General features: G+C 55.1%; 1 protein-coding gene across 1 annotated transcript; it reads left to right on the top strand.

Annotated features, from left to right (window-relative positions):
- Positions 1-239: 239 nt before the first annotated feature.
- Positions 240-27,884, top strand: ITGA3 (integrin subunit alpha 3). The gene is made up of 26 exons (XM_070394931.1): positions 240-874; positions 7,866-7,993; positions 8,314-8,393; positions 10,321-10,570; positions 12,919-13,005; positions 13,363-13,570; positions 14,027-14,223; positions 15,818-15,906; positions 16,031-16,167; positions 16,334-16,420; positions 17,600-17,667; positions 17,753-17,889; positions 18,439-18,588; positions 18,692-18,789; positions 19,119-19,266; positions 19,501-19,569; positions 20,162-20,241; positions 20,355-20,432; positions 20,953-21,055; positions 21,208-21,390; positions 21,572-21,694; positions 22,398-22,511; positions 23,370-23,468; positions 26,426-26,551; positions 26,919-27,059; positions 27,796-27,884. The coding sequence occupies exons 1-25, from the start codon at positions 669-671 to the stop codon at positions 27,027-27,029; spliced, it is 3,156 nt and encodes a 1,051-aa protein (XP_070251032.1). The 5' UTR covers positions 240-668; the 3' UTR covers positions 27,030-27,059; positions 27,796-27,884.

Raw genomic sequence — 27,884 nt, 5'->3', positions numbered from 1 at the left:
ACCGGCAGGACAGATCCCACCCCCGGCCCCGCCCGCCCAATCCATCTTGATCGAAAGGCGACGCTCCTGGGGAGAAGCAAGGCACGGGGAGGGAGAATCCAAGCCTTTGGGGGCTCTCGACAGGTGTTTGGGGGGAGAGGGCGGAGCCGTCCCGGGCAGGATGAGGAGGGCGGGGCGGTGCTGCCCCTTTAAGAGGCGGCGGCGGAGAGCGGACCTTTTCTCTTTCCCCGGAAGGAGAGGGAGCGCGGCTGGGCGCGCAAGGTGGGGAGGTGCGGCGCTGGGCGTGGGAAGGCGGGGCGCGCGGAAGCACCCCTCCCTCCCGGCTTCCTTGCGGTCTACAAGTCTGCCAGCCCAGATCGGTCACCGAGCCGGGATCGAAGTCGACCGTGCGGCCAAGGGGGCGCGGCCAGGACGAGCTGCTGGGCAGGGTGTCCGGGGTGGGGGCGCGGCGACCAGACGCCGGGCTGGCCGGAGAATAGACCCGCGGACCTCGGAGCGCACCTGAGAGCGCGGACCCGGAGCGGATGTGAAACCGATCAGCGCTGCGGGGCTGAAGGACGCGGCGGGCCGAGGGTTTTGCGGTGGTGCGCGGGCAGGTGAACAGGTCCGCACGCCCAGCTCCGCGTCCTCACGCGCTCTCGCCCGGGTGCCCGCTCCCGCTCGCCTCCATGGGACCCAGCCCCCGCCTCGCCAGCCCTGTCCTGCGCCCGACGCTCTGCGCGCTCGCCTTGATTGTGGCCGCCGGCGGTCGCGTCGCCTCCGCCTTCAACCTGGACACCCGATTCCTGGTGGTGAAGGAGGCCGGGAACCCGGGCAGCCTCTTCGGCTACTCGGTCGCCCTCCATCGGCAGACGGAGCCGCAGCAGCGCAACCTGTGAGTGAGGCCGGCGGGGGTGCAGTGGGCGAGAGAGTGTGTGCGAGTGCAGGGTGCGGTGCGGATCCGGACTTGAGTCGGAGTCCTGGCCCATGGGCCTCCGGCGACTGTGAGCAGAGATTAAGCGGGTGGGGACCTGGGCAGCCCTCCTGCTGCCGAGATTTGGCGGGAAGTGAAGGGATTAGGCGTGGGATGGGGATGGGGGGGTGGGGCAGTCATCATTGGCAAGTGCTGACCCAGCCAGAACCTGTCTAGACGCAGCCCCTCAGCCCTTTAAACCTCTCTGGAGAGCAGCATTGGAGTTCCGCTTCCCTGAGCCCCTTCCCTTCTGTGAATTGAGTACCTAGTACACCGTATGCCCCTTATTCTCCAGGGATGGGAGCTGGGAAAACTGCAGGATAGACGCCTATTGGATCTCCCTCACCCAGTTCCTGGGGAAGACCTATGGGCACATGCATTTAAGCTCTCTCCCTTGACACCTCCCATTAAGTCTGCGGCCACGCCAGCCGCACCCTCTGCAGAGACAGACTGGAGGGGTTCCCGGCCTCTCCGCAGCTGGAGGTTGAGGTGATGAATCTGGGTGCTTGGAGCTGTCCAGGGGCCTCCCTCTGATCCCTTGAGGGTGGGGGAGTAGAAGAGAGAGGAGGAGCTGTCCCAAATCCCGCTGGGTCTCCTGCCCCCTCACCTCCAGGCCAGCAGTGACACCCTCCCAGCAGACATCTTTCCTGCATTCCACAGATTCATGTTGAGTCTTTAACCCTGAGAGTGTTTGTTTGGTTTGAAGAGGGAAATGGTGTTTTTCTGTTCCTTCTGTTCTCCTTCCCTACCAGCTGCAAGAAGGAAGGGAAGAGCTAGGCATAAGGGACAGAGGGGACCGAGGCTGCATCCTGCGCTCTGTGCCCCTCCTCCACGCTCACCACACACTCATGCCCTGAGGGGCATGTCCAGGTTTCAGATGTTCTTAAAGGGAAGGGGGGTGGGAGGGTGAGGCTGTCCCAGGAGGGAAGGTAGTTAGGACAGGTCAGGCAGGCCCTGTCACTTTGAGTGGGGTCACCTACCAGACCTCTGCCCCCACCTGGCGTCTGACCCTTCTGAGCGAGAAGACGTGGTCATAAAAAGGGTGTGTTGAAACCTCTTCCAACTCCGGCCGAGGCCGGTAGAAACTTGAGGAATGTCAAAGTCCAAACTTGGCTCCTGCCCTCCTGGCCCAGCCCCTGCCCAGTCTGCCTACCTGAACTGGCCTAATTCCACGTCGCTTCTGCAGAGGCTAAGGTCACCACAGCCTTCGCAGCCCTGCCCCAGCGGCTGCGGCCCGGCCTTGGCCAGGCCTCCATCTTTTGGACACTCTAAGTGACCGTCAACACAAGTTTCTAAAATTGGTGCTCTTTCTGCCCCGATCCGGAAAAAGGCTTTCCATGCTAAGGCAGCATCGTGTAAAGAGAAGATCAGAGAAGCAAGAGGAAATAATGGGAAGCTGGAGTCAATAAAGGATTCATTAGCACCCTCCCCCCCTTTGCTAGGTGACCTTGAGCAAGATATTTCCCTTCTCTGGGCCAGTTTTCCCCAAAGAGGAGTTGGGTTGGACCTGGATCTGTATTGCTCCTTCCTGCCTCTGTTGCCCTAGAAGAGGCCACTCGGCATTGTGGAGAGAGAAGCTTCAGAGTTCCATTGACAATGACCTGTCTCGCATCTGTCACTCATACCGGGGCCTGCTTTTCCTCCCATGTCAGGGGAAGGGGAACCACACACCTTCTTCATGGGGTAAGAGTGGGGCTTCCATGAGAGAATGTGTGTCAAATGCTCTGCAGCTGAGGGCTCCTGCCAGGACCTGGATACACCCTCACTATCCATGGGCCTCACCCAAGATGGCTGAGCAGAGAAGTTCTACTTTTTTTTTTTTTTTCCTGGGCAGCTAGAGGTGGCATTAGGCCTGACAAGAGCCCAGAGGTTCTAAAACTAATGGACCTCAGAAGCAGGTAGTTCTAGATAGACTTCTGGGCCACTCAGTCTTCCCCAGGGGTGGTTCTAGATCCTGGCTCATCTCCTGGTCTCACTGACTTCTGCTTCTTGGCCCTTTGGGAGAGCCAGCTGGCCCAGCTGGGCTTGGCGGTAGCCAGCTGTGTAGCCAGATGTGAACAGCTGCCTGCGTGCGCAGCTCAGGGGAACCAGCAATCAAGTCACAGTCTTCTCTTCTGTTCGCCTCAGGGTCCCTTTGGAAAAGGGAAAGGGTCCATGGTCCTGAACAGACTCTTCATTTGGGGCTCACAGGAGGTTTTCCAGAGGGGCAGAGATCCCCGAAAGCACATGTAAAATCATGTGTGTTTGTGTGTTGTTCTGGGGGTGGGAGCTGGGAGAGCGTAGCGTTCATCATATTCTCAAAGAAGGCCTTATTCCAGAAATGGTTAAGAACCCAGGTGTGGACCCTCTTTGTTCCCCATCAGCTCCACCTCTGGGCTGGGGTTCCCTGCCCACAACGTAAGAGGCTCACCCCAACCCAGGCCCCAATTTCTCAGTCGCTGGACCTGAGGGGTGAGGAGTGGGGCAGGGACCCGGTGGCTTTGGGCTTCTTGGTGAGGTGCATGAGGACCCCTGGGGAGACAGAGGGACTGTTCCTCAGGGAGATGGCCATTGGCTCCCCGCCCTTAGCACCTGCTCTTCATTGCCTCCTGGGAATCCAGTGTCCTGATCTGGCCTGACCTTGTGGGAGATACCTCCGGGGCCCTCTCTCCCTCTCGCCCTTGCCAGGCAATGAAGGTTTCTGGGAAGCCTGGGGTGAGGGTGGCTGGGCCTCCTGGAAGATGAGGTCATCCCCGAGGGAGGCAGGAACCAGGATTACCTGCTGTGCTCTCCTCAAACATGTTTCCCGGGCAGAACAGCCACCTGGCAGCCTCCAAGGCTCGTGCCAAAGGAAACGGGCAAAGCAGGCTGCCGCTGCAGGCAGAAGGCTGCATGTGGCCTAGTGTCCTTTGCTCTGGTTCTGTCCACTGACCAGTCCGGGCCTAGGAGCTTCCAATGGGGTGGGAGGCAGGGGAAGCCCGATCCTGTAGAAAAAGAGAGGGGCTCGGTCAGAGCTAAACAAAGGGGAAAGGATGTCCGCTGCAGCAAGAGGAATTGAGGTTAGATGACATGAAGAATGCCCTCAGGGATCAAATATGGAAAAAATACTAAGGAGCAAGAGAGAGGGAGAAGAAATGAGAAAACCGGGCTTGTTCCCTTTTATTGGAGGCTCGGGCCTACGTCTCTTTCTCCCGTCCTCCCTCATTCTATCCCTTCCTCCCGCTTGTTGCTCTGGTTCTAGGGCTGAGTCACCAGAGAGGAGAGGGGGCTGGCTGGGCAGCGTAAGAAGTAAGGGGAGGACAGAGAGGGCTGCAGTCTCAGCCACCACAGGACCGGCCTCTGGGAGATGGCTAATTCCGGCAGCAGAGTTGGCACAGAGCTGGGATCCAGGCATCTGAGAACTGCTGCCACCCCACTGTGGGCTCAGAGCTGGGGCAGCCCCCTCCCCAACCAGCTTCTAGCCCTGAGGTGGAAGGGCGCCCTGAGGAGTAAGGCATGGGGGCCCATTAGCCTGAGTGCTGGACCCTCTGGCCCTCTCCACTGGAGCCACCCAGCGCCCCCCCCCTGAGGGGAGGAGCCTGTTTCTCTGAGCATCACCCCACACTCCAGTATCCCAGGGGGGCCTTCTTCTCTTTGGGGTGAGCCAGCCTGGTGCCCTGACACCCCTGGGCCTCATACCCCAGTCCCCTCCCATTCTACTACTTTCTACTTGGCTGTTGCATTAGCCTTGAACTGTCAAAGTGAGAGGCAGGAGTGAGGAAGTGCTTTTCCAGAACTTGGGGCTCAGGGGGTTCCCCAGGGGCCAGGAGGGGCTGTCTGGCTGGAGCCACAGGAGAGGGTGAGGAGGCAGCTCTTTGAAAGCCTTTAAGAGGTCATCTTACCCATTCCCCTACCTCCCGGAGGGGCTCCCTGCCCACCAACCCCAGCCCAGACTCCAGGAGAGGTTTGATCTGATCTCTTCTTGCTCCAGGGGCTGGGCAAAGCCTCCCTCCTAGCCTCCTTCCTTCTGACTGCCGCTGGGAGGGTGGGCTCAGTGGTGGTCCAGAAGGGCTCAGCTTTTGGATTCTCAGATCTGGACCAGATCCAACAGCAGGCAGCAGAGTGCTCATTTGCATATTAACGTGTAATACATTTGCATGTCAGTAAGGTCTCTCCCACCCTCTGGGTGCTCCCACATCTGGCTGTGGCTGGAGGCAGCTGGATCTGACCCTCTGCACACCACCTTCCTCCATCCACTCGCAGTCCTCTGACTGTAGACCCATTGGATCCTGGGCTGGGAGCCAGAGGGCCTTAAAGGGCCTCTGAACAAGCCAAGTTGGAGCTAAAAATACTCCAGGGGGTGGGAGTGGGGGCTCCCTGTGGAATCTCTGGGGAGGGTGGGGCTGGGGATGTGGGCCTGGCATTGCCCTGCCGCCCATCAGTATGCACGAGACTGGTTGGGGCAAGGCCGGGGAGGGTATAGATGGTAAGGGGATTTATTTCAGTTCAGTTGCCTTTGTGCCCAGCTCTGCCTGCCTGGTTCCCCAGGAGGCTAAGAGGAGGGGACCCTCAGCTCCCTCCCTCAGACATCTTGGGAAGCAGCAGCAGGAGCAGCAACACTTCCATGGCATTGCAGTCCTGGGAGGCAGCCTGTCCTCCTCTCGCCCACGGAGGCCTGGACCCACCCCTTCAGGGTCACTGTAGCATGACCCCAGCCTCCACCAACCAACTCTGAGCTCCGACCCTGGAATGACTCCAGCTGCCAGGGCCCCACCCCCACCTTAGTGGTTGCCTGGTCTCCTTAGGCATTGGAAGTGCTGCTGTGCACAATCCTCTGCTCCCTCTAAATAACTGGACTCGTCTGCTATGTGTCCTCAGCTCCAGGCTCGCTAACCTGGTGGAACAGAAACTCCCGGGTGCCTGGGTGTGCTGGGGCCAGTCCTGGTGTCTCAATAATCAGAAGGACACTGTTCACACCGACCATGGCTTCATAGTCAGAAAGTCCTTTCGAAGGGAGAACCCATTGGTTCCCCCAACAACCCTGGAGATTGTTGGGACAGCTGCTGTCCCCATTTCACAGATGAGGCACTCAAGGCTCAGAAAGGGAAAGGAAATTGCCCCTTGAAGCAGAACAGACCTTACAACCGGACCCTTAGGCTCCCAAGCTGGAATGCTCCTTTCGAAAGGCTTCCCTCTCTCAGCTGTCAGGCTCCCTAGGGGTGGGTGTCCATGGGTGGTCAGGCACCTCCTGAGCTTAGACAGAGGGTGACTAACTGGGCCTGGCTGCCACACTTGGCCCCCTGCCAGCCTTTCTGCCTAGCACCGCCTAACACTTCCCCAGGGTGAGGTCTGAGCTAAGGTGTAAGGTGCAGGCAGGGGCCCCACCCCCTTCCCAGCACCTCCAGGCCGTGCATTCCTGACACCCAGTGGGCAGAGGCACCCAAGTCCTGGCATGCCTAGGCCCCGCCCTGCCCACTCCCTGAAACCTTCACTCACAGGTTCCAGGCAAGAGCTGCAGGCGGGGTATGGCACCTCCAGACTCTGGCAGGAGGCCCAGAGCCTGAGTTCTGAGCTGGGAGCCTCAGGGCGCTAGTATTGCTGGGGCCCAACGGAGGGGCTCCTAGGAGGTGCCTGCCACCCAAGAGGCTGGGTCCATGAGAATCAAAGAGGCGGTCCTGGCTGAAGGTCCAGGGGCTACAGAGAGATGATGCGATGATGCGGGGAGAGTAAGGAGTGGTAGAACTGGGTTCTCAGACTGGGTGTACAATACTTGGGGTACATGTTAAACATGCAGGTTTGAATATTCCTATTCAATTCAGGTGGTCTGTGATGGGCTGAGGAATTTGCCTTTTGAACACATATCCCAGGGATTTCTGATGCTGGTGGTCCAAGGACTCTTGAGATATGATTCCGAGGCGAATCCCCTGCCTTTCTGTCCTCTAGTCACCTCTCTGGGAGGGAGGGGTGGCTGGGATCTTAAGCATTCTTGTTGGAACTTGTAGTCAATGTCCCTAAAGATGGGCAGGCTAGGGACCCATGTCCACTCTCATTCCCACTTTCCAAGAACACTGCCCTGGGGACAGAATGTCCAAAATGTCGAGTACCCAGTCCCACCCAATACCCGTGTGCCTGTCTTAAGGTGGCAGTGGGGGTGGGGGTGTAAGCATCACTCAGATTCCTTAGGGGTCCACTCCTCCTAGATCTAAGTCCTCAGATGGCTTCGAGTGGAAGGACCCAGGGCCCCAACAACAGACCCCACGCCACCTCTTACACGTTTTCTCCCAGGTCCTCCTGGAAGTTGAGCCCTGTGCCAGGATCCCTCCAGGCTTGCTCTCTTTTGGTCTACCTTCATCTCAGAGGCCAAAGCATTCCTTCCAAAACCCAGATCTGACCATGTCACTCCAGATCTGACCATGTGACTCTCAGATCTGACCATGTGACTCCCAGATCTGACCTTGCTCAATATCCCTCCGTGGCTCCCCAAGGCCCTTTGCACCCTGCACTCTTGTCTCTCCCCAGGTTCCTGGATTCCAGCTGGGCCAGGACCCTGCAGATACCTGAGTCATCCTGCTAGCTCATGCTTCCTGGCCCCGGGCCCATGCCACACATATGCCTGAAGTGCCCTTCCTCCCCTTCCTCACCTGGCGGCCTGGTCATCATTCTCAGACTCAGACCAGGTCCCCTCTCCCTGGCTGCCCCTCATGCAGAATCGGGGCTGGTTTGCAACCTGCTTTCCTCTCATGAGGCGCTGACTGCAGAGGTCTGCTTCCTGCCTGCCTTCTCCTACGTACGTGCTCCTGGAGGTCAGGGGCTGGGATCCATTTATCTCCTGACCCCAGAGCCCGGCACACAGCCTGGCAGAGCAGATGCTCAGTAAATGCATGTTAAACAGCAAGCTGTTTGAAGTGGGCTTTGGGGAGTCTGAGCCCAGGCCCCCTCCCTCCTTGCCCCACAGGCTCCTGGTTGGTGCTCCCCGTGACCTCGCCATGTCTGATGGCTATACCAACCGGACCGGTGCTGTGTACCTGTGCCCACTCAGTGCTCACAAGAACGACTGTGAGAGGATGGACATCACAGAGAAAAGTGAGGGGAAGGGGCTGGGGATCAGTGCTGGGTCAGGAGCCTGGTGGAGAGGGTAGCAAAGGGAGAAATGACCTGGAGGAGATGAAGGCTCACCTGAGCAATTTCTAGTCACTTCTTGTCCAGCTGGGAAGAGGGAGTCTTAGAGGAGAATGGGACCATATGGGATTTGTGGAGCTCGGACTGTGGGGGCTGGAGGAGGGAGGAGGGGCGGCTGCCCTGCTGGAGTGGAGGATCCGAGAGGGACCAACCCTTGCCCTCTGGAAGCTCTGGGCACTGGGAGGATGGGGTGCCCTGACCCATGATCCCTCCCATGCCCACAGATGACCCTGACCATCACAAAATCGAGGACATGTGGCTTGGGGTGACTGTGGCCAGCCAGGGCCCTGCAGGCAGAGTCCTGGTAAGTGGCCACTCCAGTCGGTTCCCTGCTTCAGCCCTCTCCTTCATCTCCCCGGAGCTGCAGAGAAATCAGAGGACAGAGGGGGTCCTTGGTGCATGAGCAGGGGCTTTGCAAATGACTACGTCTATGGCTCTCTGTGTCTCAACCCTGCATTTATGGGGGAGGGGGGGGGGAAGGAGGGTCTGGCATTCTCCCAAGACCCAGCATGGCCTGGGTCCTGTCTGAATCACACTTCCTCCCTGCCCCACCCCTGCTACCCCCTGGGTTGCTCACCCTTCGTGGGAACAGCTACAGGAACAGCAAAGAGAAAAGGGCAGATAGGCCCTCAGGCCGTGTGGCCTGGTCTTGCTCCTTCCGGGGAGGCTGGCTGGCTGTCGGAAGAGGGACAATCCTGCTGACCTCAGCTCACTTGGTTTGGGTCTGAGGGCCCGCTCCCTCTTATCAGCTGTCACCTCCTGCCCCATTCTTTTTTAAAAGAAATAGATTTTTATTGATTTCAGAGAGGAAGGGAGAGGGAGAGAGAGATAGAAACATCAATGATGAGAGAGATTCATTGGTCAGCTGCCTCCTGCACGCCCCACACTGGGGATCGAGCCCGAAACCAGGGCATATGCCCTGACCGGGAATCTAACCGTGACCTCCTGGTTCATAGGTCAATGCTCAACCACTGAGCCACGCCAGCCGGGCATCCTGCCCACATTCTTCAGTGCTGGCCCCTGGGGCTCTCAGTTTCTGAGTCCCAGAGAGAGAGATTTTAGAAACTGATGCAAAATGTACAGATTGTAAGTGGCCTTGAGTTTTGAAAATTATACACCTGTGTTCCCAACGTCCATTAAAGACATAGCGTATTCACCGCATTCTAGAAAGTGTGCCCCCTTTCAACCAATCATCACCTCCAGACCCATCACTGCCGCGCTCTCCGCATTTGAACACTGTTTTAAGCTCCGGGTTTGCATCACTTCACTCAAACACCTTATGCAGACCTCTGTTATGGACGGTGTGGGGCTAGGACCCACTTAAGGCCGTTCTAGATACTGGGTCCTTCAGTGTTGTCTGCTCACCCATCTATCTGTTCCTTCAACAAGTTTTTAGCGAGCACCTATTGTGTGCCAGGCACTGTGCCAGCACCAGGAACTTGGTGGTGACAGGTCAGGCTGGGCCAGTGGGAGTGAAGCTCACAGCTGGAAGGGACACAGAAAGTAAGCCACCACGAACGAGGCCTGGTGCGGGGTTTTTGCCTGGCCCCTGGCTGTTTTGCAGGCATCCTATTCTAATTGATGCCGTGTGCTGGGAGAGGCTACGAGAGAGAGGCAGCGGGGCCTGGTGCGTAACAGCTTAGACTTCAGAGCCAGACAGCCTCTCTCGAGACGTAAGATCTTAGACAGAGACTTACTCTCTGTGCCTCTAAAATGGAGAAAGTGATTGTCCCTACTCCATAGTGTTGTTAGAGGCTTAAAAGGCTTAGTGTGTGAAGAGCTTGCGATTGTGTCTGGCATGTAGGAAGCACTCCGTTTCAGCTGCTGCTGCTGCTGCTGTTGTTGTTAGTTGTCCTTTTATTAAGAGGGCAGGGTCATTTGGGGACGGCAGGGTCATTTGGGGACAGCAGAGAAGCAAGTCCCTTAATCTGCTGGCGATCTAGCTCCTTTAAGACCTGAGAGCTTGAACCCACATTCCCTCATCCCTTCCCCCTTTCCTTTTGCCAGAATCTCTGAGCCACTCTCAAATCCAGTACCTTCTGGCCTTCCCAAGAGTGTTTCCAACCTTCAGAGCAGATTTCTGAATTCTGGAAAGGAGATGCGGGTCCAGGCATCCCTAGGAGGCCCCTTTCAGCTCCTCTCCCCAAAGCCAGAGGTGCACAGGGCCGAGGGACAGCGGGCCCTGAGTCCCTGCTGCGGGCTCAGGCTGTGTGCTGGGGTGGGGTCCCCAGGTCTGTGCCCACCGCTACACCCAGGTGCTGTGGTCGGGGTCGGAGGAGCAGTGGCGCATGGTAGGCAAGTGCTACGTGCGGGGCAACAACCTAAAGCTGGACCACAGCGACGACTGGCAAACCTACCACAACGAGATGTGCAACAGCAACACTGACTACCTGGATACGGGCATGTGCCAGCTGGGCACCAGCGGAGGCTTCACCAAGAACACCGTGTACTTCGGCGCTCCCGGTGCCTACAACTGGAAAGGTGAGGACCCTAGGGCCAGGGGAGGAGCAGAGACCACCCGCCCCAGTTAGCCACTGGGACAGCTGGCCGAGCCCCTCCACACTATGGGGCAGAGGAGACAGACCCCCTTTGCCAGTATCAGCAACCACCACAAACCCTACTATTTGAAAGCACTTACACATATTATCCTAATTAACCTTCAGATACTCTATGAGGCAAGTATTGTTATACCCATTTTACAGAAAACTGAGCCTCAGAGAAGTGAAGTAAATGGCTCAAGCCGACAGCAGGCTATGAAACCTGAATTAGAATGCAGGTCCATCTGCGTCTAGTGTAGCCACTTAAAAACTGATTTAAAAAGCACAACATGCTCCAGGTACAGCTACTAAACGGTACAGTAGGGTTTGGTAAAATAAAGAGTAAAAGTGCCCCTCCTCTCCTCCCTGCCATCACCCATCTCCCTTGTCCCGTTTCCCAGTGTACACTCCATCTTGTGGACCCTCTAGACCAGCGGTTCTCAACCTGTGTGTCGAACGACCCTTTCACAGGAGTCGCCTAAGACCATCGGAAAACACATATATAATTACATATTGTTTTTGTGATTAATCACTATGCTTTAATTATGTTCAATTTGTAACAATGAAAATACATCCTGCATATCAGATATTCACATCACGATTCATAACAGTAGCAAAATTACAGTGATGAAGTAGCAATGAAAATAATTTTATGGTTGGGGGTCGCCACAACATGAGGAACTGTATTAAAGGGTCGCGGCATTAGGAAGGTTGAGAACCACTGCTCTAGACTTATTTTAGACTATAGAGGTACCTGTAGTACACACACAAACAGATTCACACTAAACAGGCTGTTCTACTACTTCCTCTTTTCACTTTTCAATAAACAGGGGGCATTTTTTTTTTTTTTTTATGTCAAGACATATAGGTCAATCTTTTGGGAGCTGCAGAGTATATCCTTGTACCAAGACCCATGCTTGTAACTACCGGGGCGCACACGCCTCACGGCCCACACCCCCTGCATCTCTGCTTTTCTCCGCCACACAGGTTGTAGCAGCAGCGACCCATCTCCTCTTCCTGTGCCCTGTTGTTGTAGAATCAACAGGCAGAGGGAGCCCAGAACCTTGGCCCTTGGCCTGCGTCTTAGTCACAGCTCTGTGCTCACCTGAACTGAGGCCTCTGCTCATTCCTGTGGTTCTGCCCCCGCCCCCTACCCCCACCCCGGTCCTTTAGAACCTTGGTGGAGCGCAGGTACTCTCCAGCAGTAGCCCCGGGGAGCAGGGGCCCGGTGGGCAGCCCCAGTTTGGGGACAAGACTAGGAGGAGATAATGGCATGAAGTCTGGCATCAGTGTCCAGAGTGGGGGACGTGTCATCTAGTCGCCACGAGCCTGGATGACCAGATTCCAGTCGTGTCTCTACAACTAGCTCCTCATGCCTAAGCCTCACTTTTCTCATCTGCAAAATGGGGGGGGGGGGGGGGGGGGGGCGTCCATCATTCTATTTTGCTGTTGTTGTTAATCCTCACCCGAGGATACTTTTTCCATGATTTTTAGAGACAGTGGAAGGGAGATGGAGAGAAAGAGAAACATCAATATGAGAGAGAGACATCGCTTGGTTGCCTCCTGCATGCACCCCGACCAAGGCCAGAGATCGAGCCTGCCACCAAGGCATGTGCCCTTCACTGGAAGCAAACCCAGGACCTTCAGCCCATGGGCCGATGCTCTATCCACTGAGCCAAACCAGCTAGGGCTGCTTTTATTTTAATATGTTTTTATCGATTTCAGAGAGATGAAGGGAGAGAGAGAGAGAAAGATAGAAACATCAATGAGAGAGAATCATTGACCGGCTGCCTCCTGCATGCCCCCTACTCCTGGGGATCAAGCCCGAAACCTGGGCATATGCCCTGACTGGGAATCGGACCCTGACCTCCTAGTTCAGTGATGGCGAACCTTTGACATTTTTTTGGTTGATTTTTCTTTGTTAAATGGCATTTAAGTATATAAAATAAATATCAAAAATATAAGTCTTTGTTTTACTATGATGGCAGATATCAAAAAATTTCTATATGTGACACGGCACCAGAGTTAAGTTAGGGTTTTTCAAAATGCTGACACGCCGAGCTCAAAAGGTTCGCCATCACTGTCCTAGTTCATAGGTCAATGCTCAACCACTGACCTCCACCAGCCAGACTACTTCACAGAATTGTTAAGATAAAGAGGACATGATTTGCACCTGGCAAAGTGCGCACAAATATTTTAAGAGGTCATTATTACCCTTCTCTGGGGAGGGGGCCTGGACATGGTGGAGGAAGGGGTGGTGACTTACACTCCTCTCCCCAAATCCTCCTGAAGGAAACAGCTACATGATTCAGCGGAAGGAGTGGGATTTATCCGAATACAGTTACAAGGACCAGGAGGACCAAGGAAACCTCTATATTGGTGAGTCCAGTCGTGGTGGCCCAAAGGGTGGGAGAGGAGGGGAGGGGCTCAGCCCCTGGCACACTGGCCCTCTCACCTTTGGTGCCTGGTGGAAGGGTGAGGCCAGGGTACGGATGTAACTAGTGGCATTTAGTTCAACTAGCGCTTATTGAGCGCCACGATGCAAAGCCCCTACCCTCATGGGGCTCACAGTCCAGTAGGCAGACTGGACAGGGGGTGGGCATCCAGAAGCCACTTCCTTGCCCAGCGTAGAATAGAGGAATAGAAGATAGTGGAGGGTGACCTCGGGGGTGCATCCAGAGTAGAAGGCAACAAAGTTTACCTGGGGCCTTGATTGACCACCTTCCCCCATCCCAGGGTACACGGTGCAGGTGGGCAGTGCCATCCTGCACCCTACAGACATCACCATTGTGACGGGTGCCCCGCGGCACCGACATATGGGTGCTGTCTTCTTGCTGAGCCAGGAGGTAGGCGGAGACCTGCGGAGGAGGCAGGTGCTGGAGGGCACACAGGTGGGCTCCTATTTTGGCAGCGCCATTGCCCTGGCAGACCTGAACAATGATGGGTGAGAATCCAGGGACGTCCTCTGGGGCCAGGGAGAATGGTGAGGGGAGCAGGCTCGCCCAGGCAGAGACAGGGAGGCTTGCGTTTGTTCGCACGCTGTTGCAGGGATTTGCAAATTACTCTTGTCTGTTGATTTGCAATCAGACTTTCTGGGATTCTAGGCATTTGCATGTCAGTTGCATGACACCTGCTTCTCCGTGTCTATGCCGGTCATTTCTCTGGCTCTAGCGCATGTGGGCTGTTTGGGTGTGATCTGTGCATGCATGTCTTCCTCGCATGTGTTTTCTATTAGATGGGGTCATGTTGGCATTTCCTTGGCTTTCCCACGACGCATAGCCAGAGATGCCACTTGTACAGCTGTGTGCCCTGGCACAGTTATGCCTGCTAAACCACAGTTATGCTGCATCTTGATGGCTGGCCTCACACTCCCATGTCCCCCTCCTTCTCTTCTGTGCAGGTGGCAGGACCTCCTGGTGGGTGCCCCCTACTACTTTGAGCAGAAGGAAGAGGTAGGGGGTGCCGTCTATGTCTTCATGAACCAGGCAGGCACCTCCTTCCCGACCCAGCCCTCCCTCCTCCTTCACGGCCCCAGTGGCTCCGCCTTTGGCTTCTCCGTGGCCAGCATTGGTGACATCAACCAGGATGGATTCCAAGGTATGAGCCAGCACACCCGCGCCAGCGCCCCCACTGACTGAGTGCCAGCTGCATACCAAGCTTGGCAGGGCCCGAAGAGGAGAGGAGATGGGGCCCAGGCCTGGGAGCTTACAGCAGCGCTAGAGGGGATGTGTAGAGGGAGCCACCACAGGCGAGGAGTGAACATACTGCTGGGCATCGAGGGCTGGGCTGAGTGTGCACCGTGGAAGGGAGCCGAGGGGTACAATATGAGATAGGACACCTGCCTGAGGTCCCCAGGTCTAGCAGGTGTGGGGGGTTGTTTCAGAGATGAGGCTAGAGAGGTAGCGTGGGGGTGAGGTGGATGGTGTTGAAAGCCAGGCTTTATATTTGGGTAATGATAGAGGGGTGTCCAGAGAAGGTGTGGGGGCAGGGATCAGATATGATAACTTGGTGCCCTGGTCCCTGGACCCTGGAAGGAGATGTGGGACGGATGGGGGTGAGCAAGGCTGGGGTGTTAAAATCAAGAATGCAGTGTCTCAGGAGGGGGATGTTAAGAGCCCGGAAAAGGTGGGAGCCCTGGATATAGAGGATGTCACCGGAACTCTGCAGCACGTAGGGACCGATCAGACCTGGCTGTTCTCCTGGTTGCCATGGGAGCACCTGGTGTATCTGAAAGTCCCTTCTCTGGCATCCTCAGTTTCCCAGAATATAGCTGAAAACCAAACGGAAGGCAAAGGAGCCTCCAAATAGTCCAAACAGGTGACAGAGAGTTCAGCTGATGCAGCCCAAAGCCCTTACTGATACGGGAGTCACCCGGTTTCCACTTAGGACCCACTTGTTCTTCCTCCACATACTTCTCCAACAAGCTTGGCATTCTGTGTACGGAGGCCTTATCAGATCAAAGGCAGCAAACTCAGAGTTGAGTCAAGTTTAAGAAGCTGAAGCAGTTTGGATTTATGCGTAGAAATAATGGTTGGAATTTTACAAGTCTGGACACTTGAACATTTAACACTGTAGTGCTGTGACTAAAATCCCAGGCCCCCCCCTCCCTCACGCTAGAGAGGCATGGCCTCCAGGATCCTCTTCTCTACTCATCAGCTGTGTGACGTTGGGTTTTCTGAGTCTGTTTCCTCATCTATAAAGTGGGGACAGTGGTACCGACAGCCAGCACCCTTGTGAGGATTGAACAAAATGAGTGGCTTGATACCTACCTGGCACAGTCAGCCATGGGGAGCCCCGGCTTTTGTGACCCTGCTGGCAAAGGACATTAGGAGAAGCAGGTGTCTGGAGGGGAGGTTGGTGGGGGAGATGGAAGGCACTGTAATAAGGGGAAATAAACAGCAGCCGCTGGCAGGAATCGGGAGGGTGGGCCTGTCTGAGACACTAACTAGCTGTCTGACTGGGTAGGTCACTTCCCTCTCCTGGACCTTCTTCCCCACATACACAAGGAGGCAGCTGGGTGCCCGTCGGTCCCAGTTTCAATCCTGAGCCACAGAGCTGTTTCCTGGTGATTTGAGTACTGCCTGGCAGGGTGGGGTCAAGGCCATGCTGGGCTCTGTGGCTGGAGCACAGGATTGGGGCCACAGGGGGCCCACAGTCCCCAGGGTGACCTCACTCTGCCTCTCCTCCCCAGACATTGCTGTGGGAGCTCCGTTTGAGGGCTTGGGCACGGTATACATCTACCACAGCAGCTCCAGGGGGCTCCTGCAACAGCCCCAGCAGGTATGAATGGACAGGGTCCGGGGCCTTCCCTCCTTGGCTTGTCCACCCTCTTCTTACCCCCTCTGGGCCCCTCTCCCCAGATCCTACCCTAGAGCTTGTCTTCAGGGCTTCCCCCTGCCCCCAGGTCATCCGCGGAGAGCAGCTGGGACTCCCTGGCCTGGCCTCCTTCGGCTACTCCCTGAGTGGGAAGATGGATGTGGATGAGAACTTCTACCCAGACCTGCTCGTGGGGAGCCTGTCGGACCGCGTCGTGCTGCTGCGGTGAGCCAAGGCGACGGTGAATAGGGGCCTCTCTCCTCCCACCCTGCCTGCAGGGAGCCCTTTCTCCGTCCATCTGCCTTCATCACCAGGGCCACCCAAGCTTGAGCCCCAGCCTGGCCTGGCCTGAGGCAGGTGGGGTGCTGATGTCTGGGTGTTTGCTATGCAGGGCCAGGCCCGTCATCAACATCCTCCACAGGACCTTGGTGGCCAGGCCGTCCGTGCTGGACCCCGCGCTCTGCACAGCCACCTCCTGGTGAGACTCACAGTCCCCGCTCTGCCCACCCTCCCTCCTTATATATGGGCAAGCCAGGAGGGCCCTGGCTCCCACCCCCCCACATCCCCCCCCAACTCCTGATAAACCACCAGTAGAGGGTTGATTCTTGGGGTAAGCTTGCCCAGCCTACCCAACCTCATTAAAAAGCAAAATTCCTTGCATTGGGGTGCGGGGCAGTAGGCATGGGGGTTAGGAGTGGGAGCTCTGGACTGCCTGCTTCAGATTCCAGCTATGCCCACTGCAGTGGTACGGAGGGGGGAGGGAGTGGGGGTGGGAGTGAGATCCCGGGGAGGAGGGACAAGGGGAACACCTAGTTGGATGGAGGTGGGGAAGGAGAGAGCCACCTTCAGCAAATGATTCATCTTTCTGAGTCTCCGATTCCTGGCCTATAAAGCAAAGTTAGTAATAACCAATTCGCAGGATTGTAGTGATCGTTAAATGAGATAATGTACAAAAAGCCCTTAGCATGGTACCCTGTGCACCCTAAATGCTCAAAATATGTTAGCTGCTAGGATGGTGACCATGGTGCGGATGGCCCCAAGGTCTTTGTGTGAGGGAGGAAATTGGGTCAGAAGGCAGAGGGAGACAGAGCAGGGGGAGCGGGGCATAGAAGATCTGGCCCTAGCCAGTTTGGCTCAGTGGATAGAGCATTGGCCTGCGGACTGAAGGGTCCCGGGTTTGATTCTGGTCAAGGGCACATGCCCAGGTTGTGGGCTCGATCCCCAGTGGGGGGCATGTAGGAGGCAGCCAATCCATGATTCTCTCTCATCATTGATGTTTCTATCTCTCTCTCCCTCTTCCTTCCTCTCTGAAATCAATAAAAATATTTTAAAAAATTGGTTTAAAAAAAGAAGGAGATCTGGACTAGGGATCCTGAATAAGACTGGCTGGGCCACAACTTCAGGCAACCCCTTCTGCTCTCAGCCTCAGTTTCCCCATTGGGGACCTCTATCCCTGTTTTCTATGGCTCTAATGGGAGTGGGGAGGGAAGGAGCCAGGGACACCCCAGACCAGCTATGTGGACTCCCCGGGTTGCCCCTGCCTCTCCCCCGAAGGGCCCAGTTTCCCCTTGCCCGGTAAAGGGAGTAAGAGCGAGGGCTGGATATCTGGGTCCCGCTGTGACCCGGCCCTCCTGTACGTCCCCGCCTCCCCCAACAGTGTGCAGGTGGAGCTGTGCTTTGCTTACAACCAGAGTGCCGGGAACCCCAACTACAGGAGAAACATCAGTGAGTGCTGGGGTGCAAGGTGAGCGGGGGGGGGGGGGGCATGCTCACCGGGTCACTTGCTGACCACCTGGCCCTCCACCTGCAGCCCTGGCCTATACGTTGGAGGCAGACCGGGACCGCCGCCCACCCCGGCTTCGCTTTGCGCAGAGCCAGTCAGCTGTCCTCCATGGCTTCTTCTCCATGCCCGAGAGGCGCTGCCAGAACCTAGAGCTGCTCCTGATGGTGAGGGAGGCGCCAGGGGAGGGCCACGTCCCTCAAAGAGGTAGCCAGCACCCCTCCCCAGGCCAAGGGCGAGGGACTGGGGTCTCCCCAGAGACAGAGGTGGGGGAGGTTGCCTGGAAACCCATGGGTCTTCGGGGGTACAGTACACAGCCCCCAGCATGTGGTAGAGGAGAGATGGAGACCTGAGAAGAGTGAGGGCTGAGACTCCTGGCTCAGCTTGGCTCTGGGGAAATGGGTCTGTGAGTGGGGGGCAAACTCAGCCACCCTCTGGGACCTTGGGGTGAAAGGGAGACCTCAACTGTGGAGCCCAGGGATGAAGGGAGGCTCACACCTCCCCAGAGCTATCTCTGCACCCCTTCTCACCTGTGGATCAAGGTGGTAGGAAGGGGATCAATTTGGTTATAAGATAAGAGGAGGTTCAGCCTTCCTGGGGGGCCTTCCCAGGTGGAGGGGGGCCCACGCTCCTCCCTGGGGACTCCGGGTGGTGTCAGGATTCAACTCAGCAGGGAGGGCGGTGCAGAGCTGGGCTCAGCTCGCCCTCCTTCCCAGGACAACATCCGCGACAAACTACGCCCCATCGTCATCTCCATGAACTACTCGTTACCTTTGCGTTTGCCTGACCAACCCCGGCTGGGCTTGCGGTCCTTGGACGCCTACCCGGTCCTCAACCAGGCACAGGCTCTGGAGAACCACACGGAGGTGGGTGAGGCCGGCGGGCAGAGCAGGGCCGGAAGGGCTATGGGCTGTGGGACGAGAAGGCGCCTCGGTGGGTCCTGCGCTGCTCACGCCTCTGTCCCCCCAGGTCCACTTCCAGAAGGAGTGCGGGCAGGACAACAAGTGCGACAGCAACCTGCAGATGCAGGCGGCCTTCGTGTCGGAGCAGGGGCAGCGGCTGAGCAGGTGCACCCTGGGCCACACCTATTGGCCAAGGGTGGGGTGGCCTTCATTAGCTACCGGGATTGAGGGGCGGAGATCCCAGGGGTGGGGCCTCAGAGGGAGGCGGGGCTGAGAGGCTGGACTTTAATTGTCCAGGTAGGATGTGTAACTGACCTTCACTGGCCTTTTTTCACCTGGCGAGACTAGAGGGCGGGGCCTGGCTGTCCGGAGTAGGGGCTTTCTAGAGCTAGTAGACCAGAGGGGCGGGGCCTAATGGGGCGGGGCGGGGCCTAATGGGGCGGGGCGGGGCCGGGGCGGGCTTTGGGCTCAGTCTAAGGCTCCTCCCTTTTCAGGCTCCAGTACAGCAAAGACCTCCGGAAACTGTTCCTGAGCATCAACGTGACCAACACCCCAAGCAGGGAGCGGGCTGGGGAAGACGCCCATGAGGCGCTGCTCACCCTGGCGGTGCCCCCCGCCCTGCTGCTGTCCTCAGTGCGCCCTGTGAGTGCCCAGCCCAGGCTCCATCATGTATTTGCATCCTTAGATGCATGTCATTTACACGTGTTGTCATGTGTCCCCTCTTCTCTGGGCTGGGCCTCCTCGGGTGCCTGCGGCATCTCTGTTGCTAAGGGAACCCTGTTCTCATGCCTCTAGGGCTTCAGACCCTGTGATACAGGGACGGGGCGGGACCAGCCCTCCTCTGACCACCCAGACCTCATTATCTTCTTTCCTTAGTCTGGAACCTGCCAGGCCAACGAGACCATCCTTTGTGAGCTGGGGAACCCCTTCAAACGGAACCAGAGGGTAAGCCCTGGCCGCATTCTCCAAGGCAACTCCCTATTCTTCTCGCTTCTGCCTGCCTGCATCCTGGCCTTCCTTGAAGCAAAGGGCCAGCGTGGGGGAGGAGGAGATCAAGTAAGGGGTGCGGAGAGATCCAGGGACTGAGAAAAGTGGAGCCACTAGTGAGTGTGCACAAAGCGAGAGGAGGTGGGGGTGAGGAAACCAGTTTGGCGGAGCACCTCCCGTGGGCCAGGCCCCAAGCCCCAAGCCCAACACTTTGCTTCTTCTATATGATTAATTCTTACAGCCTTCTGAGGTGGCAGATGCTGTTTTACAGAACGGAAACACAGGCTTAGAGAGTTTCAATAACTGACTTAAGGTCATGTAGCTCAAAAGTAGCCGAGTTGTCACTGACAGAGAAGAGGAAAGGGGAAGCGGAGATGTGACTGGGAAGGTACAAGAGTGGAGATGGGTGGGGAGGTGGAGAGCCCTCACCCAGGATAGGGGGACGAAGAGGCCGGAGAACCGATCTAGCATAGTATTGAGCCCCCGCCCCAGGGCAGCACCCCTGCGTGGCCCCAAACACCCCTCTCTGCCTCCCTGGCCATCATGGCAGATGGAGCTGCTCATCGCCTTCGAGGTCATTGGGGTGACCCTGCACACAAGGGAATTCCAGGCGCAGCTGCAGCTCTCCACGTAAGTGACCTTGCAAAGCCAGTCTGTGTTGGGGTTAAGGGGTCCTGGGACCTCCCCCAGCCCCAGCCTCAGCTGACATATCTCCTTACCCACTCCCCGCACTTCCTTCCAAGGTCAAGTCACCAGGACAACCTGTTGCCCATGACCCTGACTCTGCTGGTGGACTACACTCTCCAGGCCTCGCTTAGCATGTAGGTACTACCATGGCCCCCAGTCTTCTCTTCCTGAGCTAGGGCCTCCCTGTCCTCAAGGTGTCTCCAAGCTTCTCTGACACACCTCTCTTGGCCTGGTTTCCCGAGGCCTTTCCATCCCCTGGATCATCCCTCCCCTTCACAACAACCTCTGTCATTGTTGTGGTGGTTATTATTCCTCCTGCAAAGCCAGCAGCAGTGGAGGAATCAGCAACTCTGGGGAATAAGGCGTTGGTACCATCTCTTGACAGCTCATTGTGCTAGGGATGTTCTATACATCATCTCATTGGCTTTTCACAACAGCCCATGATATAGCAACAGTTATTAACTCCACTTTACAGATGAGGAAACTGAGGCTCAAAAAGGGTCAATAACTTGCTTGAGGCCGCACAGCTATGGCCGGACTGGAATTTATCTTAGATCTGCCTAATGTCCGAGGGAGTTAACCAACTTGGGTGCCCACCCCCTCTGCCAGAGCCCCTCCTGCCTCCCGTGACTCCAGCATCTTTCTTACCACTAGGGTGAGTCAACGGCTACAAAGCTACTTTGGGGGAACGGTGATGGGCGAGTCTGGCATGAAAACTGTGGAGGACGTGGGGAGCCCTCTCAAGTATGAGTTCCAGGTAAGGGGACTCTAGGACCCTGGGCCGGAGGCTTCTGGGAAGGGCGATGGGGCAGCTCTTTCTGTCTGGGATCTCAGGCTGTGAGGGTGGGGTTGGTGAGATGGAGGTGGTTTTCTAGGAGATAGTAATCTTGACACCCTTTGTGCCCACAGGTGGGCCCAGTGGGCGAAGGGCTGGCAGTCCTGGGGACCCTGGTCCTAGGGCTGGAGTGGCCCTATGAAGTCGCCAATGGCAAGTGGCTGCTGTACCCCACGGAGATCACCATCCGAGGCAACGGGTCCTGGACCTGCCAACCACCAGGAGACCTTGTCAACCCTCTCAACCTCACTCTCTCAGTAAGAACACCGCAGGGATCTTTCATTTGCATCTCATTTGCATGCTGCAGGGCAGAAAAGCCAGCGTCTTCCCACCCCTCCCCTCACACTCTTAGGGATCCTGCCTCTCCCCCTGCGCTTTCTTCCTCTCCTCACCTCTGCTCATTCCTTCCTCCCAGCAAAGCTCCTGTTCCTTCTTCAGGTCCCTGAGGACAGACCGCCATCACCACAGCGCAGGCGGCGACAGCTGGACCCGGGGGGAGTCCAGGGCCCCCCACCTGTTCCTCTGGCTGCTGCCAAAAAAGCCAAGTCTGAGACCGTATTGGTGAGTGGCCAGGGTTGGAGAGGGTTGTGGCCACACATCCAGGGGGCTTGTGGAACAAGGGGAATAGGGACTGTTCACCAGGAGACCCCAGTCTGATGAGGTGACATAACCCATGTCCTCAGGAGCCCCTAGTCAGAGCAGTTGGACTCACCTGCTGCCCCCAGAGGGCACCTCACTGCACTTGCCCTTGGGGGAACAGTCATTACAATGGACCAAAGGAAGAGACACTGGCTCTAGTCCCAGGACCCCCAACCTGTTGGGGTGATATAGCTGCTCAGCCTTGGACATTAGGGCTGGAATGGGGAAGGCGGAGTAGGGTGCCCTGTCCAAAGGGAGACAGGAAGAGAACTGGAAGGAAGTAGAGGCCTAGCTGGGTGGAGGTGGAGGCAGTATCCGAGGTGGGGACAGTATCAGTGTGGGAGGAGGCTGGGAAAGGGATGTTGTAGACTGGGCCCCATTTCCATGAGCAGATACCAGATTTCATGTTATCCATGTCCCTGGCATCTATAAGTGGTTGACCCAAAGAATATGTCTTAAACATATACTGGTAAATATGGAGGGTGAGGGTATGCATGCGTGAAGGGCTGAGGTCAGGGCCCTTTGGGTCAGCCATGGGCAGGGGAGGAGTCAAAAGTAAGGGGCGAAGCATAAAGACTCTGGACACCCAGCCTGTCTCGTGCCCTGTGTTCCCTGCCTACCTCAGAGCTGTGGCAGTGCCCACACCCGCTGTGTGTGGCTGGAGTGCCCCATTCCTGATGTCCCTGTCCTCACCAACGTGACAGTGCGGGCTCGAGTGTGGAACAGCACCTTCATTGAGGTCAGTGCCTGGGTCTGGAGGTCTCCCCTGCCACCTACCTGGGTGGGGAGAACAACAGGGAGAGGGTGAGGCCAAGGTCACAGCAAGGCCTCATGCATGTGTGTGCATGTGTGTGCGTGTGTGCGCGTGTGTGTCAAGGACAGCGTCATGTTTTATACAGGACAGGTTGGACACCTGTCATTGTGTGCTGTGTCCGTGTTAGTTTCTGTGCCTGTATGTGGACATGACATGTTTGTCTCCAGCCAAAATGACCTTCTCTCATGTGTCCATTGTTCCGTCATGTGCCCACGACTTTCCCACCTCCATGCCTTTGACATGCTACTCCTTGCCTCTAGAATGCCAGCTCCCCCTCTTTTATCTCTGGATGTAAACTCCTATTCACCCTTAAAAGTCCCCCTCAGATGCTTCACCACCAGTGAGGTCTTTCCAGCTGAAAATGATCTGTCCTCCGAGATTATAAATCTTTGCAGTTTTGTGAGCCATACAGTTTCTTTTGCAGCTACACAGTTCCTCCATGTAGCACAAAGCTGCCGTAGACCACAGTCAATGATTCGGCATGTCTGTGTGCCCCAGATACTTTACTTACAAAAGCAGGTGGCAGGCCAGACTTAGGCCACAGACCTGACCTAGACTGTGGCCTTCATTGTCTCCGTTGTTCTCAGCATCCAGCACAGGATCCGATGCACAAATGAATGAATGATGTGCATTTGTGTGGGGGGAGGCCTGGCTGTCAGGTCCTTTGGGTGCTGCTTAAGGATGCTGTGTGGTGAGAGGGTACCCTGGGGGGGGGGGGGGCGGAAGCTTAGGGTCAGGAGGGAGGCTCATCTGATTCTTTTAACCCACCCATTTTCCCTGCAGGATTACAGAGACTTTGACCGAGTCAGGGTAACGAGCTGGGCTACCCTGTTCCTCCGAACCAGTGTCCCCACCATCAACATGGAGAACAAGACTGTGCGGGTGAGTGAGCATGTTGCCTGGCCAGAGCCTGGAGCACAGGGCATCTTCTCAGAGCACTTTCACACATGTTAGCTATGTGGTCCTCAGTCCTGGCAGCACACTGGGATCCTCTGGAGGACTTCTTATGTCTAGACCACAGCCCTGAGCAATGAGATCTGAGTCTGTGGAGGTGGGACCCGGCAGTGGTTCCTTTAAAAACCCCACCACCCCGTGATTTTAATGGGCAGCCGTGGTTGAGAACCTCTGCTTGACCTTACTTGGTTCACACAACATCTCCACGAGGATGTCCCATCTCCAAGCAAACTTGGGAAAAAGGTTCCCAGACTTAATTCTGAGTTATACCTGGAAGAGTAAATATGACAAAGTTTCTAATAAATTGTGAAAAGGATATAAATGGAGATATGTAGGAAATACATATAGGAGACGAATGGAGGGTTGGTTAAATATGTTATGGTACATTTCTTAAAATATATTAAGGTACTGGAAGAAGGGATAGAAAGATGGATGGAACAGCACAGAAATGTATTTTATTATACAGATGGCATTTTTAATCAGTAGAGAAAGGTGGATTGTTAAGTCATGTTGGAAGAGCACACTTGGAAGTTAAAGACAAACCCCTACCTCACACCATAAATAAAAATATACGTTTGAGTTAGACTAAACATTTAAAATAGAAAATAAAGCCTAATATACCAGAGAAAATTTAGAAAAAGAATAATGATAATTTTTAATTATGTGGAGAGGGAGTTATTTTAGTAAACCCAGAAGTCACAAAGGGAAAATTTGACAAATTTGACTACATGAAACTTTAAATTTATATACAGGCATACCTTGGAGCTATGGTAGGTTTGGTTCCAGACCACCTCAGTAAAGTGAATATCACAATACACAGAATTTTTTTATTCACAATACAATGAATTTTTTTTGGTTTCCCAGTGCATATAAAAGTTATGTTTACACTATCCTGTAGCCTATTAAGTGTGCAATAGCATTGTATCAAAAAACACAATGTATACACTTTACTGCTGAAAAATGCTAACCATATTCTATTGGAAAAATGGCGCCGATAGACTTGCTTAATGCAGGGTTGCCACAAACCTTCAGCTTGTAAAAAAAATGCAATATCTTCAAAGTCCAGTAACATGAAGCACATTCAAATGAAGCCTACCTGTCCAGCACAAGAGCTGGTAAGGAAACGAAAAGGGCCAGAGATATATTGCTTTTTAAAAAAGTCTATGGCACATATGACGAAGTGTTGACATATATAGTTAATGTGTAAAGAGCAACATAAAATAAACAGACAGTGTACATATTGTAAAATACAAATGTTTAACTCAATAGTAAAGAAATAAAAATAGCAGCAATAAGACTGTTATCCTATCAGATGAGAAAATATGAGGAAGAGTAATGCTATGTGGTGCTGATGCGCCGGAAGGAAATGCTTTGGATTGGAGTCTAAATGGATGGATTCTTTTTGGAGATGAGTTTGTCAATATCTATTACAACTTAAAATGCACATCTCCTTTGCCCAGCACAGACTTAAGGAGCTAATAGGATAAGTATGTGAACATAAATATATGGGGCTCTTTTAAAGCGTTTATAATGACATGAAATTGGAAACATCTACGTGTCTTTCAGTGGATTGGTTCAATAAATTATGGCACGTTTTTCCAATGACGATGCAGTTATCAGAAGAGACCAGGGTGATCTTTATTCATGGCATCAAAGGGTGATGGTATTAAGTGAAAAGGGAAGCAGGTCGCAAAAGAGTGTGTACAGTCCATATAGATCCCATTTATGTGGGAGAAAAAAGTACACATATTTAACATACGCACTGAAATATGGAAAGAGAGTCACTAAAATGTTGGAGATGGTTATTTCTCAGGAGTAAAATTATAAGGAGCTTTTGGCTTTCTTTGTAGCATCTGTAGTTTAAAAAATAATAAAATAATTTTTAAAGAAATAATCATGTATAACCAGAAAAAAACTTCCTAGTTATATGTGAAATATATTTAATATATAATGTAATTTTGTATCACAATATATGTCATATATTGTTACATGTAATATAATAATATATACTTCATATATATGTGTGTGTGTGTGTGTGTATCTCCATTGTAGGGGAAGAAAAAGAATGGTACTATCTGCTATGCATTCTTTATTGTTTTGTAAATATTTATGGATTGCTTACTGTGTACCAAGTATTGTTCAAAGCAGTTTATTCACATTAAATGCATTCAATCCTCCCAGCAACCTATTAGGTAGGTATTATTATCCAGTCCCCATTTTACAGATGAACAGAGAGGTTAAGCGACTTACCCGAGGTCACACAGCTAGTGAATAGCACAGTTGAGACTTGAACCCTCTAGAGCAGTGGTCGGCAAACTGCGGCTCGCAAGCCACATGCGGCTCTTTGGCCCCTTGAGTGTGGCTCTTCCTAAGCCTTAAGTTAATAATAGTGTACCTACCTATATAGTTTAAGTTTAAAAAATTTGGCCCTCAAAAGAAATTTCAATCGTTGTACTGTTGATATTTGGCTCTGTTGACTAATGAGTTTGCCGACCACTGCTCTAGAGAGTCTGGCTCCAGAACACATGCTTTTGGCCACTCTGTGAGGCAGGCATTATGATCCCCTGATCAGAGACCATGAAATGGAGACTCAGAGAGCTTACCTGTCCAAGGTCACACAGCTCGTCAGGGATGGAGCTGGTACCCAAGCCAGGATGTGTGTATCACAAACCCAAGTTCTAGGCTGCTTCCCAGATCTGAGGCTGTGCCTTTGGAGAAACCAGATCATGGCTGAATCGGCTGCTCTCAGGGGCCTTTTCCAGCCCCCGAGCGCCCCCTACTGGCAGTAGGTCAAACAGCAGGGTCAGGGACCAAGCTGCGGGGGGGAAGCAGGAGCATGGGGTCTAAGGGGGGTGCACAGGCCTGAGCCCCTTTCCCCCCTCCAGTTCTCCGTGGACATTGACTCCGAGCTGATGGAGGAGCTGCCAACCGATATCGAGCTGTGGCTGGTGCTTGTGGCCGTGGGGGCCGGGCTGCTGCTGCTGGGGCTCATCATCCTCCTGCTATGGAAGGTTAGGACCCCAGCTGGCCTCCGGGACCGCCTGCCAGCAGACCCTCAGCCACTCTCCCTTCACCCCATCCCTCACTTCCATCGCACCCCCACCTTCTCCCATGTCCTCCCGCCTTCTCCCCAGCTTTCAGTCTCACCCCCTGCCCATCCTCACCTCACCCACGAGGATGCTCCGACCTGGGTTAATGGGGGGACCTGCAGGCTGGAAAGGGGAACCCAGGAACTCTGGCTTCTGGCCACACCACCCCGCCGGGGCTGGAACCCAGGCCTCCAGGCTCTCCAGTCCTAAGCCCCCATCCATCCAAGAGTGCTGCTGGCAAGGACCCCCAGCTCTCCCTGACCGCCCCTCCCACCCCTCCCCTCCGCAGTGCGGCTTCTTCAAGCGAGCCCGCACTCGCGCCCTGTATGAAGCTAAGAGGCAGAAGGCCGAGATGAAGAGCCAGCCGTCAGAGACAGAGAGGCTGACCGAAGACTACTGAGGGGGCAGCCCCCGCCCCCACCCCACCCGGGTAACTTGGCCTCTGGGCCCTCTTCCCTGAGCCCCCCAGCTGGCTGGGGCCTCTGACTCTGTCCTATCTGCTCCTCTTCCTTCATGGGGCCTCTCTGTACCTCACTCTGTCCCCAGCGCCACCCCAAAGAGCAGGCCACTCTGTCGGCCTCCCTGCCACGCCCCGGGAGAGCTCGTGGTGTCTTCCCTCACCAGCCTCCCCACTGAGCCCGTCGAGGACTTGGGACCCCAGAGTTAGCCATAAAACCCTCCCATGCTTTCTAGGGATTGGAAAAGGGTCAAGACCAAGGCGAGGCCTCATCTCTGTAGCTCACAAGGCAAATTTCCAGATGCTTCTACACCCCCATTTCCACCTCCAGAGAAGGAGGGGGCTCGTAGAGTCCTTCCTCCTGGGAACCAGCACTGTCCCTCCTGGGAACCCCCACCAGAGTGACCCCTGACCCCTCCCCACATTGTGGTCAGGATAGATCCCCACCCTACCTAGCCCTCCCATCAGCAACCTCGGCGGCCGCCCCTACCTCCATCTGCCTCTCCCTCTCCTCTCGGCCTTCCTTCGCTCCTCCTTCCTCTGGGGACGGTGGGGAACCTTGTCCTCCTGGTCTCGGTGCAGAGAATTGGTGTGTGTTTGGTTTGGATCGGGGGTCCTGGCTTTGAGGACCTCTGGGTGGGGGAGGAAAGGGCTGGGCTCGTCTTCCCACAGGTCGCTGATGTCCTTCCTCTCCTCCCCCCAACTCCAGTGTGACTTCTTTAAGCGGACCCGCTATTACCAGATCATGCCCAAGTACCACGCCGTGCGGATCCGGGAGGAGGAACGCTACCCACCTCC

Source organism: Myotis yumanensis, unplaced genomic scaffold, assembly GCF_028538775.1.
Source record: "Myotis yumanensis isolate MYYU_CA2020_CCGP unplaced genomic scaffold, mMyoYum1.0.hap1 SCAF_16, whole genome shotgun sequence".
NCBI classification, from domain to species: domain Eukaryota; kingdom Metazoa; phylum Chordata; class Mammalia; order Chiroptera; family Vespertilionidae; genus Myotis; species Myotis yumanensis.
Note: the sequence above shows the minus strand (reverse complement) of the source record. Positions and strands in the feature narration are given on the sequence as shown.

Bases quoted from the DNA above. Each gene is read 5' to 3' on its own strand.
- ITGA3 (XM_070394931.1), top strand. From the start codon at position 669: ATGGGACCCAGCCCCCGCCTCGCCAGCCCTGTCCTGCGCCCGACGCTC. The intron at 10,571-12,918 runs GTGAGGACCCTA...ATCCTCCTGAAG, and splicing joins CGGTGCCTACAACTGGAAAG to GAAACAGCTACATGATTCAG. The intron at 21,391-21,571 runs GTAAGAACACCG...TTCCTTCTTCAG, and splicing joins CTCTCAACCTCACTCTCTCA to GTCCCTGAGGACAGACCGCC.